The sequence below is a fragment of the Cebidichthys violaceus genome, unplaced genomic scaffold, assembly GCF_023349555.1.
Source record: "Cebidichthys violaceus isolate CVI_PGR_0920_01 unplaced genomic scaffold, fCebVio1.0.p SCAF_20, whole genome shotgun sequence".
Taxonomy (NCBI): domain Eukaryota; kingdom Metazoa; phylum Chordata; class Actinopteri; order Perciformes; family Stichaeidae; genus Cebidichthys; species Cebidichthys violaceus.
Genome location: NW_027176373.1, coordinates 3,926,674 through 3,941,673, shown reverse-complemented (window position 1 = coordinate 3,941,673; position 15,000 = coordinate 3,926,674). Strand labels below are relative to the sequence as shown.

General features: G+C 39.5%; 1 protein-coding gene across 1 annotated transcript in view; it reads left to right on the top strand.

Annotated features, from left to right (window-relative positions):
* LOC137876284 (glucocorticoid receptor-like) overlaps positions 1-15,000 on the top strand; it is a 59,528-nt gene that overhangs the window by 34,263 nt on the left and 10,265 nt on the right. Inside the window, exons 3-6 of the mRNA XM_068715727.1 lie at positions 5,833-6,002; positions 7,249-7,275; positions 11,931-12,047; positions 14,680-14,922. Coding sequence (XP_068571828.1) covers positions 5,833-6,002; positions 7,249-7,275; positions 11,931-12,047; positions 14,680-14,922 — 557 coding nt within the window. The remainder of the gene's footprint in view (positions 1-5,832; positions 6,003-7,248; positions 7,276-11,930; positions 12,048-14,679; positions 14,923-15,000) is intronic.

The following is a 15,000-nucleotide window of genomic DNA, read 5'->3' as shown; positions in this document are numbered from 1 at the left end:
TGGATAATCCCATGACTCGCCTGACTTCCTCCATACTTCCTGCCAGTCGTGAAACTCTATTGGCTGACAGGCCGAGTGCGGGCGGGGGGCTGCCCCAGCAGCAGTAATACGAATATTATATAACCTTGGCAGATGAGGCGGGGTGAGGGGAAGAGGGAGGAGGAAGAGGGGGAATGAGCTACGAGAGAGGACGAGGGAGAGAGCGTCGGTGAGAGAGGCGGATGTGTCGGAGAGAGAAGAAGTGAGAGCGGGGAAAGGCAGGAAGGGAAAAGTACAGTAAAATTGCACAATAAAGATTCAGAAGGCAGAGAACAGCTTTCCTTGATGCAATAGGGCCACACAGTTATTACCAAATAATTGCATTGCATTTTATTTTAGATTTTGTTTTTCTTTTGCCATATTTGAGTACAGACCTGGATCACACATGGTTTATATGACAGCATATTATACCACAGCATGTAAACTGATTGTGTTTTGTAATACAAAAAACACATATAAATATAAAGGACTTATTTACTTACTGCTATAACGTCTAGTCAATTTATCAATTAGTTGATAGCCAGAAAATGTATCTGCAACAATTGATTTATCATTTCAAACATTTTGAAGCTGAAATGCCAAATATGTATATCTTCCAGCAGCTCCAATGTGGGGATTTGCCATTGTTTGTGTTTTGTATCTTTCTTTCTGAAAAAACCCAAAGTGATGCTCCTAACTGAATCAGATAAGCATTCTCAGTCTTTAAATTAAGTGTGTGCACCCTAACATGGGTGTAAAATCATGTTTTCCCTTTTGAATGTCGATTTTTACCCTGTTCTTTATGGGTCCCAAGTACTGGACGGCCTTTCAGGTAACCCACTCATTATCAGAGAATAGGAAGAGCATGGAGGGCGTTCATTGTGTGCCAAGGTTGCCATAAAAAGATGGAACTAAATATTTTGCAGAAACTAACATGACATCAAAAACATTCTGCTGAGATAAATGTGCATGGAATATAAAATTGTATTGTTTGTCTTACTTTCTACTGACTCAGGTTCTCTCAATGCTGTCTGGAATTAAAAAGAACTGCAAGTTATAACCACAAACAATAGATTGGCATGCAAACAACAGCTGTGTTAGTCATCGAAAGTGTTGCAAAACTAGATTAGGAAAGACAATATATTCTAACTCTATCCATTTGTTTTAGACATCAAAATGACATATTTGACTCAATAATGATATGTGATGCATCAATAAAAGCAAGTTACAAACCACACTGCTTACATTAGTTTCCCCCAAATGTCTACTATAATGTATTTGGCCAAGTTAGTCAGTTTCCTATTTGGGTCAAGCCTCAGCTCTGTGACTGTTCTCATATTCAACATCACTTGGCCACTGCCCGTCTCATACTTTCTGCTCCCACACATTGGCCCAAAGAAGCTTTGATCTTAATGGAAAAAACAATCCTCTCATCGGTTCCCACTGTAGTCGCTGTTCTACGATTCCCCAGTGACACAGCAAGTCAACCCAGTTCAGACTGTCTCCGTCCATCCATCGCTACAGGCACTTTGTTTGTTGTGGACTTTCATTAACGCTTTTCCATTTCCTCATCATGTAATGTTATGTTATTAGGAAAATGTGTAATACATTTATAACTTGTCTAGATGCCGTGGTTTGATTTTATGCTAATGTTAATTGTATCAACAGTTGGCAAGCTCATGTGATTAATTTAAAATAAAGTGGAATAAAATGTACAATGGAGGCACTGTCTGATTTCAAATGTCAAAATTGGTTTTCTAGTTGTACATTGTACACTTTTTAAAATATACTTTTTGCGTAGAGATAGAGAGGATTGGGCATTCCTTAAAAAAATCCTGCAGCACATACGGTCTGTTACAGCAGGATATAATTTCTTGTTTCTTGCACAACCTCTCAGTATTGACACATATTGTGTGTTCCTGTGTTCACACACAGGAAGAGGTGTTTGTAGGTAGAAAGTAAAATAGCCAGCAGAGTGATTGTTATTGTTATGCCTCAGAATGTAAACACTGTTCAGAGTGTTCAGATTTTTGTTCCATTTGTCATTTTTAAGACCCGGTGCTTGACTGGTACAACCAATTCTGTACAGTGACACACACACACACACACACAGTTGTGTTTTCATCACCTTTGGGGACATTACATTGACTTGTTCATATCCTAATCTTTACCCTAACCTTATGGGGACTTTATAATGAGATATATGTACCCACAAGATGGGTAAAACATGGCCACAGACACACAGATTTATTGTGTGTGTGTGTGTGTGTGTGTGTGTGTGTGTGTGTGTGTGTGTGTGTGTGTGTGTGTGTGTGTGTGTGTGTGTGTGTGTGTGTGTGTGTGTGTGTGTGTGTACACTGTACTCTGGTACTAATTGAAGCTTGAATCTGCTGCATGGCTCAGAGCCGTTGGCTCAGTGATTGGAGGAGCAGGAGGGTTCTAAGTGTGTAATTCAACCACCACGCTGTGATTCTTTACATTACCAGCATTTGCAACCATGATTGAATAGAACAGAATTGTATATCATGCAACATTTAGCTCTACAATCACTTCAAAGTATCAAAAATGGAACCCCCCCCCCCCAAAAAATAAAATAAAAATAAAGGCAAATTCTAACAAATATTAAACATAAAACTAAAATGTAGATTAAGTATTGCAGTGCAGATGTTACTAATAACAATGCTAATGATCTGAAAACTAAAAAGCAAATACTGTTTAAATGCCTTAACACGCTTCACTTAGTTGGTTGGTTGCATGTGATCTCCCGCTTCACTGGCAGTCTTTCTTTTTTCCCAGCGGCTGAGCAATCCCATAAGAGCCATCACAGGACAAGCACTGCCCCATAATTAGTGTGCACGGCATCTTCACTCAAATCCAGCCAGAGCGGCTTTAAGTTCACAAGTAATGTGAGCGCCAGAAAGATGAGCGCATAGCAGTTCACCATACCCGTCATAAAAGAGGTTCAAACAGGGCCGTTTCTATAAATACCGTACTACTGTCAGACTGTCGATCCAATTGTAAGACCAGTACATATTAGTAAGCATCTGCCAACATTTTGCAGAGGGCCAGCATTGCAGATGCAGTCGAACCACAGTGTGTACAGATCAGAATCAGTCTGAGCAAAATTTGTAATTTCTGTGTCAAGCAATGTAGTTACTGTGGTTAATCCTGTGACTATTATTGAAAACCTTATTAACAACAGAGTCTGTCTTGCATGACGTGGGCTGTGATGTGTTATATAGTTACAGGTTTGGTTTGAGTGTCAAATGTATTTCAGAGTTTTGTACAATAATGTAATGTCAGAGGTTGATTACAGTACTGCTACTTATGACAGTTACAAGTTGTGGGTTTGATAAGTTTCACAATGAGCCATACATAGTCATTTAGTTGTTAATCATGCCGCCTGTGAGCTCTGTGCTGGAGTTGTGTGTTTTATGTCTGAATAAATCTTAGTTTTTTTGAAGTTCACAAAGCTAACTCTCTTTTAATTATTATTGCAACAGAACCATGCGGTTCTTTTTGTTCCCTAGTTTGAGTTGATCTTAATGTGTTTTCGCATCATTGCAAATCCACATACAGATAATCATCATTGTGAGGGTTAGACTCCCTCTTACAGACTGTGACCAAGCTCCCTCCTCTATATTCCCTATTTCTAAACCTGAACTCTATTTTCCCATTTTTTGGGGGGGCCACCATTTTGTTTAATTGGTCCAGTATTGAGTGAGAACGCTGCGGCCGCTCAAGGGGCTGCAATGTAATTGCTCTAGGCAATTCTGCACCGTCAATATATGTCCACTTTTAAGTGTTTGTTTTTGCCACTGACAGGCACATGTTGTTATTACAAGTGTCTGACAGCATTATGGAAAGGACACTACAGAGAAATATAATATTTTTCTGTACCTTCCGTTTGATCTGGTCTGATTGTTATTGCCTCTTATGAGTTGTTGCGGGAAGACAACGGTGGAAATGTGAGACAGTTGGAGAGAGGAGGGCCTATGCTGTCAGAGTACAGAAAGCGTAGCTTAGTGTTGTCTAAAATATTTTCACTGTCGTGGCTTAGCTGATTGGCTAAACTGACTTTAGCTGATTTTAACAATGTGGATGTGACGCGAGATTTAAGAACGAGACTTCTCAGAGTGAACAGACGGACTAGATCAAGCAAAAGGTGAAGAAAAACTAGGTCCTGAGGTTCTTTCCATAATAACAATTTGAGCGGTGCCGCTCAATACTGGACAAATTTCAAAAATGATTGTCCCCAACAGTCACTCGGACACAAAAACATGGGGAAATAGGGACCAGGTTAAAAATACTAAAGTTACCCTTTAAGCCAACTGCAAAACAGTGTGATTGATTGCGTTGATGTTTTTCAGATGACTGCCAAAAGTTAAGTTGGCATCACTTTCTGAATTCCGCCACTATTTGAAACGATCTGACTTTGTTGGGAATGATGTTGGCTAGTTCAGTGTTAAGCTATGGCTAAACTTCTTAGCTGGAAGTCTTCCAAGATACACCACCTCTACTCATACTTGGTCGCGGTCCAAATTACATAAGCAAGTGTCGTCTTTCCGCTGACCATGAAGCTTTGGCCGCAGTGAATTTGGGTCGTGCTTGTTTGGGGAGATAGGCAGACATGGCTCCTGGTCTTTGAGACTGACGCTCACAAGTTCTGTTTATTTACTCTTCGCTCTTCACTCCCGCCTGGCAGACATGGCTCTGTAACTTTTAATGCCATGGACAGAACACGGTTTAGCAACAACACTTGGAGCGTCCTTATACAGAATCAGCACCAAGATATCTATAGGCCTGAATGCAGAGTCATTATCAAACTTAGCGAGCCAACTCTGTTACGTGATCCTAATGTACATTCCAATGAGTGTGCAGCCAAAACAAACAAGGGAGAAAAGATTTAAGCCCTTCTAATGCTGTTAAATTCCTGTCATGGATTACACAGCAGTGTCAGTCTAACACTAGTTTGAAGCCTGTTTGGCCACAACCCGCCCCTGAAACCTTACATACTCCCAGCGCATATGCTGGCGCTTTGCCTGCAAAACACCTGGCTAGTTGAGCAGTTCATGCAGTTCATGTGTCTCGGTTACTTTAAGTCTAATTATAGACAGTTGAGAATAATAACAACTGTGTGTGAGTGTAGACAGGTTTCTCAAGAGATTTAAACAAGGCTTTAATGTGTCTTGGGGTGAGATTTAGAGCTTGGTTGCTCAAGAGAGCCCTCGATGGGCTTCGTTGGGTTTGACTTATTTGCTTACACATTGAGCAATAATGAGAAAACGATGAGTTAGCACATCAAAATTAACAAACCATCAAATATATCAGCTCTAAGATGGAGAGCTTCAACTGAAGACAACCTCCCAGTCATTTATGCTAAAATGAATGCTTCTCAAAGCTGCTCTTAGGTTTGCATTATTTTGCTGTATTCTAGAAAAAGAAAAAGTTTGTTATATGCCTGTTTTTCAGAACCAATGGACAGTACTTTATATTATAGTTTAATACTTTAAACAATACCACCATCGGTCTTAACATTCTAGCCCTTGTCCAGATCGCCATAGGAAAAAAAACATCGATCAGAGAAAACAGCAGCACAATCAAATCTGTTTTTGGTTCACATATTTTCCTTTTAGTCTACCGGATTTGTCCACAGGGTTTTTATGTTACCTAGCAACAGTAGAACATACCATTGAGGCTGCTCATAAAACCAGCCCTCAGCAGCCTGTTTGGATTTATAACAAACATCTTTGCTGCTCACTCGTCTTTACATATTTCTCTCTCCCTCACTCTTTCCCTCTGTGTGCATTTCAGCTCATCACCGAGAGCGGGAGAGACCGTCGGTTCCGCGGTGCCGGGCCAATCCAAGCCCAGTGGACAAACGCATAAGATCTGCTTAGTGTGTTCCGACGAGGCCTCAGGATGCCACTATGGGGTTGTAACCTGCGGCAGCTGCAAGGTGTTCTTCAAGAGGGCCGTCGAAGGTTGGTCTCACACACCAACCTACCTGCATCCACTCACTCACTCAGTCGCACATGTAAATGTCGTATTTACACAACTCAGTGTATATGTCATTTTTAGAAAGTGTTCTCATTTAAACCTTTTTTTGTGTTGAACCAATGAGTTGAGTTTGAGTCTTAGTCCTTACCTAGTGCCGCCTCCTCTTCTCTTGCTTTTCCTGTTTGTCCTGTAGAAAAGTAGGGATGATTTACAAGTAATTATAACTGAAAAAGAGGGAAAAGTCTACTCCAAAAATATTACGACCATGACACCCTTCCAGTTAACATAGTGTTGCCTTATAGCGGACTAGTATTGTAATGAGCTTGTAAAACAGACATTCTTCTGCATGGCTTCATAAGCATTTCATATCTTCTAATACAGTATTCGGTTCTGGTCTCAGGCAATTTGTGTATCAGGAAACTTGTCTTGAGTCTAATTGCCTTGACACAATCTTGAAATGGGAGGGGCAGGAATGCATCTGACAAACAGAGACTAATGTATGGTATTGTATTTCTGCAATGCATTCCATTTCCCACTGCTTCTGGTTCTCCATTTCCTGACTTTCTAAAGCTGTCTCTACAGATGTGTAATTAGTTTGAAAAGGCTTTCTGAGGAGTGTCTTTCTGTCAATTGATTATTGCATTTATCAACAATGCCTAGGAGAACAATACACAGACCACTCCCTATTCATTATTGACCCAACACTGGTACTAAATGCACAGAAATGAGCCACACTAATCTCTTGTTTTTAAGTCCCAATTGTCAGTGTCTGTTTCCTCGATTTCTGTAACTAAAGCTGCCACTTGATAATAGTTAGTGAGCTCATTCTGAATGTGAGGTGAACATACTGTAGATTTTCTGCATCAGTTGAACATAGCTGGTGTTCGATGATGGAAATTTTTAATTTTCAGCCTCTTGCATATAATCAAACCTTTATTTGAAGCTACTATTCCTAAAATATTGTAAAACTAATTATACAGATGAATTGTACAATTATTAATATGAACACTTGGACAATCTGCTACATTTAATTTGTTGAGTTGTATGATTGTTATCTAGCATATCAACTTTTATGATGTGACGCTGGCGTAAATGCCAAGCACTCAAACTGAAGTGTACGTTTTATTTTGAAAAGAGCTGCCTACAGTAGTATACTGATATAAGTTATATCTGTTATTTTTGTTTTTTCTCCCCCCTCTCCATTCTCCGGTCGTTGTCTCTATGGTGAAGGATGGAGAGCACGACAAAACACAGATGGTAAATAAATGCACTTTTAATAATATATAAATTAATAATTCTAAAAGTGATGATGATGATGATGGTAATACTTTCACCCTTGATTGCTCATGTCCCTGTATTCCTTCAGCAAAGAAATATGACCAATCTGCTTCGACACATGCGTAGCCTCTTCTGCCAACTATCTGTTATTGCATGCAAATGTTCTGGTTTGGTAGTTCAAGTCAGCGTAAATTGCCTGTGAGTGATTTTGTGCTCTTCAATGTCTGCTTGGAATGTTCCTCATGATCCTCACAGGTGGTAGGTCCAATAATTGCAATCACAATCTGTCTCTAATTAGGCCTTTTATTTTCACTTGACCCTCATAAACCTCATGAGATCTGATGTCAAAAATCACCTCTCAACTTTTTTGTTTCTTTGTGTTTTATTTACTGTGTGTGTGTGTGTGTGTGTGTGTGTGTGTGTGTGTGTGTGTGTTTCATTGTTCCTACTGATAACTGTATTAAAGTTACAACTAGGTTTCTGTTCTCAAAAAACACATCCTGCTGGAATGATTGGCAACTGATATCAATATATTGTGACTGACAATTGAGCTTACAGTAACATAGCGTCCAAAACGTCAAATTTATGAGTTAAGTCACTTTGCATTTTTCAGAGAATCCAGTTAGTTTACAGAAATATATATATATTTAAAAAGTAGAAGGATCAAATACAGGATCACTTAACGATCACAACCTTCAACACTCAACAAATCAAAGCAGCGATTTGTGTTGCTCCCTACATGCTAGTGTTGGCTACAAACCAGCCAGAGGCTTCACCAACAAGTTCTGAAAGGTGCTGCCAGGCCCTTGTTAACAGATCAGGGCAGGATAAGGGAGCAAGGATATCAGTGTGATTCTGCTGGTTCTTTTGACACCACAGATGGCTTTTTATGCCCTTGTTTGCAATGGTATCAGGGAAGGCTGCAACTAGCAGCCTGCAGGCCACTGTCATGTCTTCACGCCACCAGCCCTGCAGAATAATTTCCAGTCTATGTGAAATATGATCATTTGTCGGTTTCAAAGGTGTTTATTTCTGTGATTTTGATAAATGTCCAGAGACATTTGCAGAATAAATTTAGCTCCTGCCACCAACAACACAGGGTGCGTCTGTTCTGAAGCATCATTAAGCTGAGCTAATCATTTGCTTGATGTCCCAGATTCTGTGTTTGCTGGTGCTCATAGTACATGCATTTAGTCTGCTGTATTAGGCTCAGTATTCACTCACTTGTGAGCAAACAGGAGGAGGGCAAAATCATGTAAAGCACTGCATGATAAAGGAAATTGATTATGAGTTCACTGTTGGAAAGATAACTTCAGACGGCCAGCATTAAATGTCTGAGCAGTGATTGCACCGACATAAACACGCACTTAAAAAGGTATTTTTCTTAACAATACTGTACAGGTGGTAACATTGAACAGAACCGGATTACTCAGCCTTAATGGAAATGATCATGAGAGTCACAAACCTGCACCGTTTTGGTGGCCTTTCTTTTGGAAACAACTTCTATCTGTGCACAGACATACAGTAAGTTGGTGTTGGGTACGGAAGCCCTAAAGGGACATGATTCAAGCATTTATTTTTTTAATACTTTTATCTGGAGATAACAAGATCATTAATTTGCTAAATTTGATAAAACCAATGGGCGTTTCTTATTTATTAAAATGTTTTGGTCAAATCATCCAATGTTAAGTGCATTGAAACAACCCAGTTGGAGCTGATAGTGATGGACTTGTTGGAGTTTGCGTAGGATACATGTGCGACTACGTCCAGTTTTCAAAATATGGTGTTAACACGGGTATGTGAACATAATTCAGATTGTTGTTTCCAGGGGATTGTAGATGAATTAGGTCCATAAATGTGTCAGCTGACAGCAGGAACAGCAGGACAAGTAGGTTACTTGCTTTTGAAGAGATGTCGGGATAAGAAATTGTAATACATTTTGTTTTCAAAGACTGCTTTAATTCATTTATCATCTCACTTTCATTTTGGAAAATATTTTTAGACACAATGAACACCAATGATTGCCAGTGGTTAAGAACCGTGGTGAATCTAGAATGTGTGGCCAAAATAATCTTGTGATTGTTTAGTTTGATTATTGCCTTCACAAGACAGTTTTATGGAACTTATGTTCAAACTGGTTTGAAATTATTAAAAGGAGCATTAAGGATTTTCCGAATACAAAGGCTGTTCTTAATTTTGTATTAATAATATAATTTGAATGTCTAGCACAATGTTTTGCTCTCATGTCCATGCACCCCCAGGATGTAGTGATGCAGGCATACCAATACACACTGTATAGTATTATTTTGACATTCTATTATCTAGTGCCAGCAGCAATATTGAATGCCCTTTAGTTCAAAAAGCTGCATCAAACAAATGATATTTCAAAGACCACTAACAATGTTAATGGTCCCAAAGGGCATTGCGTCAAGGCACCGTTGACTTTGTGTAAGGTCTTGTTTCAGCCAATGATGGGGTTTTTTTGAGGTCATGCAGAAACTTCTCAGTGTGTGTGTACAATAAATGAAGGGTTGCTGGAAAGTGGCAGAGGCAGAGCAAGCACATATGCATTGTATTATCCACTATGAGGATCTCTGCATCAATTTAGAATATAGTGCCACGTTTCACAGATATAAAAGACTTCATATTGCAAAGTTTCCATGCCATTATTAATTGTATCCTCTGCTTCTGCCACTGATAGCTATGTAGACCTGCTACATGAGTATATATATATTAGAATGAGTAATGCTATTATACCAGAAGCAACTAATGAGCAGGCCTTTCACCTTACCTCTCCATTACTACAGTAATTGGCGATGGGGGAGTACACTATAACTTAATCATCCAGTCATGTATAAGGGGCATATGCTCTTTAGTAAGAAGTGCTCTTGAACTCACCATTTTTCAGTGGAAGAATGGGACTCATATGTGACTGCTGGGATATGACTGTGTTTTTTTTTCATCTCAGAGCTTGAGCTGAAAAAGTTTAATATAGTTAAACTTTAACCCTCCTGTTATGTTCGTTTCTTAGGTACAGCAATGATGTTCCCTGGTCAATTTGACCCGGTGCATGTTTAATCATCCAAAAGTGGTCAGAAACCAAAAAATCCTAATAAATATAGTTTGTACCTCATCACCAACTCCATTACTAACAATTCAATCAGTATTTAGTGGAATGGAGTTATTCACCCCTCCATGGATCATAGTTCAATTAGGATAACTCACTCGTTTTCATGAAAAATACATGTTCAAACTGTATTTTTATTAGGTACTTTGGAAAAACCTAGATATAAATTGCAGTAGTCTACCATAACATGTATTTATTTCTAAATTTTTTGCACATTTTGAAACTTTCTTTTTTTCATGGGGTGATGTAGATAAATAGAGATGAGACACCTCTGCTGTCAATCAAATCGCTGCCTACGCTTTGTTTTCCACTGCAAAGTCAGCAGCACATGTGAACTTTTGTCGCATTAGTGACTCATCCACCACATCAGGGGTGATTCTAGTTTATTTTGGCAGTTAGATTCCATAGAATGACTTTCATAGTGAAACTTAGAAAGATGACCATGGCATGCTTGACATGATGTTCATGGGACATCCCCTGATTCATTTTGTCTATTTGATTTAGTATATATACTAGTATGAACTCAAAAGAATGAATTGTTGCTGGAAAGATCATGTGACATTCCTCAGGCTCTGCTACACAAGTACTGTATGTGATCAAAGCAAGACACTGTTACACTGTTGCACTGAGGCACGGGCTGCTGCTACTGACCTGCAGCACCACCAGTCTGATATCAGTACAGAGATGACAAAGGCACAAGAGTGTTGCCGAGAAATGGCACAAACACATAACAGAAGAATAAATTGCCAGGCCTCTGAAGATAACATTGATCCCCTCTGCCACAAAGGAACTACTCACAGTCTTGAACCTTTATCACAGCTGCATACAGTATTAGGAGTAGTTTTTACACTTAAAAAAATTAAAACTGTCCCCAACAAATACTCTTTCCTCCTGTTTGATTGTTTTCTAAAAACTACAGTGCTCAGTTGTTTTATATAAATTACTAAGCCTTTAAAAAAATATATATTTGTGACACGTTAATAAAGACTGCGTGATCAGTTGTACCCAAACTGGGCTTGGGGCTGAGAACCACACAGGCTAAGAACGTCGGAAAGTATTGAAAGAAGACGCATTGCTGGCTGTGGTCTTTTCATCACATTTGTTTCCAACAACAGAAATGGAGAGTATCACCAGCTTCATCCTTTATCCCAAACTATTTTAGTCGTAGTTGAGCCTTTGTTCGGGGATTAGTGTTGCTTACATATCAATGACATTTCTTCTAAAAATGTTTAATGGAGTTGACGGTATTTCTTGGGGACTCTGTCGGATTGTTGGGAAAGAGCTCTGTACATTTTCATGGCTTGTGCCATGTTTTTCAAGTGCAGACTTGAGAAAGTGAAGCTGTCAACACCAGAGGAATGCCACAGGCTTGGCAGGCTTACTGTAGAATCGGCAGGTGGTTAGTGTGGTAATAATACATACAGGCCAGGCTAATCCTTCTCAAACCTTCTTAGCTTGCTAATATGTCTCCCATTTTCACCTTCTCTTGTCCCGCTCCTCTTTACAGGTCAGCACAACTACCTGTGTGCAGGGAGAAATGACTGCATCATTGATAAGATCCGCAGGAAGAACTGTCCAGCCTGCCGCTTCAGAAAATGTCTTAAAGCCGGAATGAACCTGGAAGGTAAACAGTCTGACCCCTCTTTTGCAACCTATGAACAGAAGTGACCGTATGGACTGCGAAGGAGAGACGTAGAGACAACATATATATATACGGCTCAGGTAGCAAAATGTCAATCACAAGGTAGCCACGCCCTGAACCCTGCTTTATTGTCTATTTAACTCTAAACGGGATCATCATTTACAAAATGGACATCATGCTGTATTGAAGAAGACTTGAGACTAGTGATTGAAACCATAAACTCATGTTTACAGTGTTTTCTGAGGTAATAAATCAAGTGAGAAGTAGAGTCATTTTCTCATAGATTTCTATACAATCTAACTTCTTTTTGCAAACAGAGGAGTTGGCCAGTAGAGAAAGTGCAAGTTTAAGGAACTTAAGGTGTCTCTAAGTAGTAGCTTGTTGAATTTGCCCATTAATTGAGGGCCATGTCATTGTCCCCATGACACTGCCACCCACTCTTTCCACTAGGGCCTCCAGTATGTCTGGTTTCTACTTAAACCACCATCGCCCAAGTTAATGGAAAATGTCCAAGTCACATTAGTTTGAATGTGTCATATCACCACACCTCTTGCTAAAATGATTGTCTGAGAAAATTGCTCAGAATCATGCTTGTAGCTCAACATGTGTAAAGTACACTGAATTGCACTTAATTATAATATACATACTAAGAATACTCCCATAACTACAATTCTGATTACTTTAAGTTAATTGTAGTTATTTGTTATTGTAGCTTTCCAACTATGATGAAACCAAAGTCTATATTACAGGCATTAATCAAGCAATAGTTGTCTATTATATCTTTACTGTCACAAAATTAACTTTACAGACATTGAATAATATATTTATATGTAGTGGGGAAATAATCATTCATACAAACATTAAATATGAACATTAAACATACATCCTTAAATTAACATGGATGATGACAGTAGTCATGTTAGTCACAAATACGCACCGCATACATGTCTGAAAGACACCTTCTCTGATATTTTCCTCTTTTAATTACCATCGTAATTTTTGTCTTATCTAAAAATGTCTCTCTTTTTGTCTTAACTTTTTACTTCCTTTTTTATAATAATTCTGAGGCAATGCGTTGTTTTTTAAGATGGTGACGGAGATGAAAATAGATCACCCACAAATGTTTTGATTTGATGGTTTGGAGGTCTGGATTTTAGAAAGCCAACATAAAATATATTGAAGAAACTGCCTCTAGTCTAGTACAATGCCAATACTGCTCCAGCTCTGTGGAAATTGCCTTCTCAAGGAAAGCCTCGAATGTGAGCACAGATATTCCAAAATGCTACAGCAAGAATTCTGAAATTGACAATTTTCTTCAGAGGACCTTGAGGACCTTGAAAATCGCTGAAAAGTCTTGACTTTTATTTTCATTTTATAGACATTTTGCTGCAAATAAAAGTTGGAAAGGCCACAGTACAGATCAACCGGTGTTAGCCACTCACCGGCGGAACATGTGTGCACCATTGTCTATGAATGTGCTGTCCTGTACACGTGTGCTGGCATGCAGGCGAGGCAGTATGAGAGCACCACCTCCTCACACACACATTGATCAATGCTTAAACCACATCCACAGGCCATAGCCTGCTTAAGCAGTTGGAACTTGGCTGTTGCATTGTTTCAGCTGATGCTTCCTTGGGGCATGAATTTGCTGTCATTGTTGTGAGAGTACCTGTAAACAGTGCATTGTTTGTCAGACGGAGGTGAAAGTAGCTACATATAGGGAGAGACAGAATAACAGGGAGAGGGATTTGATGGACGTCAACGCATCAGCAGACCGACTCGCACCAGAAAGGCTCTTGGTTGCCATAGAAACGCCAGGAGAGGAAATTAAACAGAGGTAGAGAGGAGGACAAAAACATGTTGTTTCATGGTACCCTCTCAACCCCTGGCATGTTTTGCACATTTAGTGGGAGAAAATGTCAAAACGATGCACAGCTAGTCACAATGTAGACTTACTGGTATAATGAAATAAAACATGAGTAGCTCTGTGCCACTTTCATTTTGTCAAAAGTGTGTTAATTATGTGGGCCAGCCTTGGCCGGTACATTAGCTGTAGATTTGCTTGTAGGTTTCAAACAGCTGGCTGCTTTCATGACCACACCTGTGTTGATGTCTTTCATCTACAAAAAAAAAAAACATGCGCTGATGTTCGGTGTTGTTTCTTTACTTTAAAGACAAAATGGTGCGTTGTTCACACAGGCAATGCAATTTTTATTTTATGTTATTTTATTTTACAGTTGTGATTAACGTTTTTCACTATTTTATGACATTTTGTTTACTAGATGACCAATTAATCAAGAAAAAATAATAATTGGTTGCAGCACTATATGCTAGTTTTGGTTAGCTCTTTCTTTCTGGTAGCCCACTAGGTTGAACATCTGACTGTTTGTCCTTGTTCTACATGCAGTCTGTACGTTTGTGTCATACAGTACATACATAATCTAAGTGAATAATTTATTAATCTCTAACAAACAGTTTGGTAATGTATTCTACTGTGCAGCCTCTGTTGTTTAGATGCTGTTGTTCTTTAATGCCCAAAAGGTGTTATGACTCACTTCTCACTAATTCTCTTTATCATTTGTCGTTCCCTTCTTTTTCCCGCCACATCCCTCAGCGAGGAAAAACAAGAAACTGACCAAGATGAAAGTTCCCACCATGCCTGTTCCAGTCATCCCCAGGCCCATGCCCCAACTCGTGCCCACAATGCTGTCTGTGCTCAAGGCCATCGAGCCGGAGGTCATCTACTCGGGCTATGACAGCACTCTGCCCGACACCTCCTCGCGGCTCATGACCACTCTCAACAGGCTCGGGGGACAGCAGGTCATCTCTGCAGTCAAGTGGGCAAAGTCACTGCCAGGTAATGAAACGCTCCTTGCCGTGTGTTACTTTTAGATGAATATCACTGCTCAAGCAAAGTGTGTCACTGGGAGTATTT